The sequence below is a fragment of the Octopus bimaculoides genome, chromosome 4 (assembly GCF_001194135.2).
Source record: "Octopus bimaculoides isolate UCB-OBI-ISO-001 chromosome 4, ASM119413v2, whole genome shotgun sequence".
Lineage (NCBI taxonomy): Eukaryota > Metazoa > Mollusca > Cephalopoda > Octopoda > Octopodidae > Octopus > Octopus bimaculoides.
In genome coordinates this window covers 141125470-141129642 of record NC_068984.1, presented here as the reverse complement: position 1 = coordinate 141129642, position 4173 = coordinate 141125470, and the positions used below count along the sequence as shown (strand labels likewise).

Genomic DNA, 4173 nt, shown 5'->3' with positions numbered 1-4173 from the left:
ATATATATATATATACATGTGTGTATGTATGTATGTTCGTATTAATTTACAAGCACCTGGTCTACTCAACTAGTCCTTGACCTCAACACACAGTGCTTCATTCATCCGATCTTAATCACCTTATCTCAGTTTAATCATTCACATACAGTCAATCACCTGTCATCGTTTATGCATTCACATGCATCTGCAAAGCTTAAACCAAGAACCAGGTCCATTTCCCGACACCCACAATGAAAACCAGCCCAGACACGGAAACGTGAGAGGACACAACTACTCACATGCAAACCTTTGATGCGATCTGTCTGGAAGTACATTTTTTTCTTGGCTTCTGCAATGGCATTCTTCCTTACTTCTGCTTGGTACTCGGCCCATTCAATGTCCTTTTGTTTCTTCTCCTCCTCTTCCATCAGTTGTTTACGTTTGAAGTCTTCGATTTTCTTCTGGCGGAGACTCTAAAGTGACATAAACACCACGTTCCTTATCAGCAACATTATTATACTTAACAGAATCACCATGACGATACTCACCGCCCGCTCGCGTGCACACAACCACACACACCTATAAATCTTTCGGGAAAGCATATTAATACAGGAAAGAAGAAACACCACTGATATATTTCTGGTAAACTTTCTACTGGAAGTAGCGACCTACTCCAATACAAACAAAATTCACACAGGAGAGGAATCATGCCACTGTGATATCTGTGGTAAATCATTCTCTGATAAATCTCATTTAACAAAGACAGAACAGAAAACAATATATAAGAATGTACTTTACAAAAAATGCAATAGAGTACACCATGCGCGAATATATTATACAGAATAAAGTATAATCATAGAATGCGTTATATAAGAAGGTATTATACAGAACAATGAAGTAGAATACTTATAGAGCCATAAGCTTCAAATACCAGTCAGAAACAAAACAGCTGCGACATAATCCACGCCTCTCTATTTGAATGTTTTGAAAATTAGTGTAAACTGTGAAACCGGTTAAAGCTTTAAACATAATAATAAAGAATATTATAACTATTCTCAGCGCATTTTCAACGTTTATTTTCCCTATACTTCTACCCGTGTGGAATAAAATAACTTTGTTTTATATATATATATAAATGTATACTTATTCACGTGCATATTTACACGATATTGCACCATCTTGGGACACTTTAATGGAGTCCATTCAGCTGTAAATGTCTGAGGAAGGTTTCGGGTCTGTGGAAACTCTTCGGCACTCCATCTCACCAGTTTCGGAAGCCTTAACAAAATCATGAGAGTTACTTCCCTCCACTAACGAAGTCTTGAAGAAACATTGAAAAAGGAATAAACTGCTTCGCAGGATAGAATTTTACCCAGCATCTCGCCAGATTTTGAGCAATATCACAGAATGTATCACTTACTGCTAATGTGTTGGGCCAGTGTTGAACAAATTTTTTTGATTTTTCCGCAATCTCTTCTTTATTTTTCTTCAATATTTTGATTTTCTCCGCTTCTATTTCCCTCATATGTAACTCATACTGGATCCTCTCCCAATCCTCGGGCATTAACACCATCACCTGATCCACATCGACTTTGGGCATCTTCGCTTCGAAATAATCTGGAAAGAAATGATAAAAACAGAATGTAAGTGACTGCGCATGTATGGCTGTGTCGTGGGTACCGACACAGGCAAAACTACACAACAGAAACAACAACAGCATCAACAGAAGCAATAACAATGACGATGACAACAAGCTTACGGAAAAATTCAAACAAATATTTAATACTGAGACAAAAGGAATTAAAAAAATAGAATGTACTTTTTTTGTCTAATTGAGAGCAAGTTAGTAGCAATGATTTCAGAAAAAAAAAATTGCTTTTTGCGCCTCCAGCACGGAGTGATTCATATTTCTAATTACATTCAGATCAGGTTAGACAGATCCCAGTTCTTGACCATAAAAAGAATGGAAAGCAAAGTTGATTTGAACTGAGAAGGTAAAGATCCGAAACAAATACAGCAAGGCAATTTTCCGACTTTCTAATGATTACTGGATAAACGAGCCTACTGGATTTTCGGACTTCACCGACTATAACTCAATTGATTATTGTTGTTGTTGTTGTTGTATTCGTTTTTGCAACTCCTGTAGTTGTTCCTGTTGCTTCTCTTAAAGCTGTTCTACTGCGTCTAATAGGTTTTTCATGACACAGAAATTTTCAAATAACCAATGTGAGTTTCGAACGATCCTCGTCGCCAGATGTTATATCCTTATGGATAAACGAATACGCTGCAACAGTGTAATAACAATATAATCGAAACAAACGGCAGTAACCACGCCGAACGTAACGACTGTCTTTTAAGAACCAACAATCCAACACGCTAACTCGAACTGTAAGCTTTGAACTCCAAATTTGAACTATCCACACACGAACTGTGGAACTGACACGAGCTACCTCACTCACTCAGTTGTTTACAAACATATTTTGTTCTGCTGTAAAATGGTTTAGTGCCAGATACAATATTTCCAAGCAAGCATGACTCCTTTTAAACAATGCACCTGGTCACTCAGTGAACTTAATGAGATTTCTGATAATATGGGAGTAGAATATATCTCAAAAGAGTACAACCTCTTCGCTCCAGCCAACTTCTGAAACAATTCAGAGAGAAAATACAAACTTATTGTTAGAGATTCCGGGAGGAAGTTCAACAAATAATAGATGCTGTGGACGAAATGAAGCGGAACATTCGTCTTTGGATGGTACTTATAAAAATATATGGACAGACTGTTCCACAAGCAGAAATTCTACATCAAATTCGGAAAGTTTTGCGACAATTGTAAATGATGTAGGATTTGAACAAGTCATAGGGGATAATGTGTTCGAGTTACTTGTGTTCCTTAGAAAAAAGTTTAGATAACTTGTTGATGTTACTTGAACAAGAGGAAGTTGAGAGAAAAAAGATGAAAATACGGAAATCTCACCAACTCTTAAATTGATGACAAAAAATATTGCTAGAAAGTCAGCACTTATATAGAAAGGTCTACAAGTTTTGTTCATAACAGGCCTAATCGTGAAGGTATCAAAAATTGCAAGAGACGTTTACAAGAAGCTCACTTCGTGAGAGGAGATCGGTAAAAAGATGGTGCGCCATAAACGTGAAACAATTTCGGTTCTTCGTTCCCTCAAGAAGATGATAATAATGAACTAAGAGATAAAAGATAGTGTCCCTCACCTTCCTAGTAACTCCCATTTCACCACCCCTCACACAGCAGTCATAATCTTTTGGGCTAAGAACGTACCCTGTTATATAACATTGCGGCTCTTATTTATTCTCTAACATATCTTTCTTCAAATGCTTTTATGTCTATGCATATAGTACTGTGTTTTGTATAATTTCTAATAACAGAGGCGCAGGAGTGGCTGTGTGATAAGTAGCTTGCTTCCCAACCACATAGTTCCGGGTTCAGTCCCAGTGCGTGGCACCTTGGGCAAGTGTCTTCTACTATAGCCTCGGGCCGACCAACGCCTTGTGAGTGAATTTGGTAGATGGAAACTGAAAGAAGCCCGTCATATATATGTGTGTGTGTGTGTGTGTGTGTGTGTGTGCGCGCGTGTGTCTGTGTTTATCCCCCCACCGTCGCTTGAGAACTGGTGTGTTTACGTCCCCGTAAATTAGCGGTTCGGAAAGGAGAGAGCGATAGAATAAGTACTAGGCTCACAAAGAATAAGTTCCTGGAGGGTCGATTATGTTCGACTAAAGGCGGTGTTGCGGCATGGCCGTAGCCAAATGATTGAAACAAGTAAAAGAATAAAAGAATATATGTACAGACACACATGTGGATATCGCAAAATATCATTCATCAACGAACTGGCAATATGTATGATTGAGAGAAAATGATGAGAAACAGACAGACTGACAGAGACAGACTGACAGAGACAGACAGACAGAGAGAAAGACGCAGAGGTGGTGCTGGTGTTTAAATACGGTCTCTTGTCAAAACATTACGACTCCTTCTTCTTCCATGATAGCAGATAGGTTTTCACCGATCATATTTACCGAAATAGTCATTTCGGATGGCTGATGTTGCCTATGGTGCCGATACTTTTCCTATCTTCTCGAAATTAGAAGAAAAATTTCCCCCCTCTAGGAATGCATTGTCTGTCTGTGTGTAGAACTGTCTGTGTATATATATATATA

The 4173-nt window shown here is 38.3% G+C and overlaps 1 protein-coding gene across 1 annotated transcript in view; it reads right to left on the bottom strand.

Moving 5' to 3' along the window:
* Nucleotides 1-1596, bottom strand: part of LOC106882861 (cilia- and flagella- associated protein 210) — a 48926-nt gene extending 47330 nt beyond the window's left edge. Inside the window, exons 1-2 of the mRNA XM_014933663.2 lie at nucleotides 1400-1596; nucleotides 279-452 (exon numbers count right to left, since the gene is read on the bottom strand). Of these exons, the coding sequence (XP_014789149.2) occupies nucleotides 279-452; nucleotides 1400-1579 (354 nt within the window). The 5' untranslated portion in view covers nucleotides 1580-1596. The remainder of the gene's footprint in view (nucleotides 1-278; nucleotides 453-1399) is intronic.
* Nucleotides 1597-4173: the final 2577 nt, after the last annotated feature.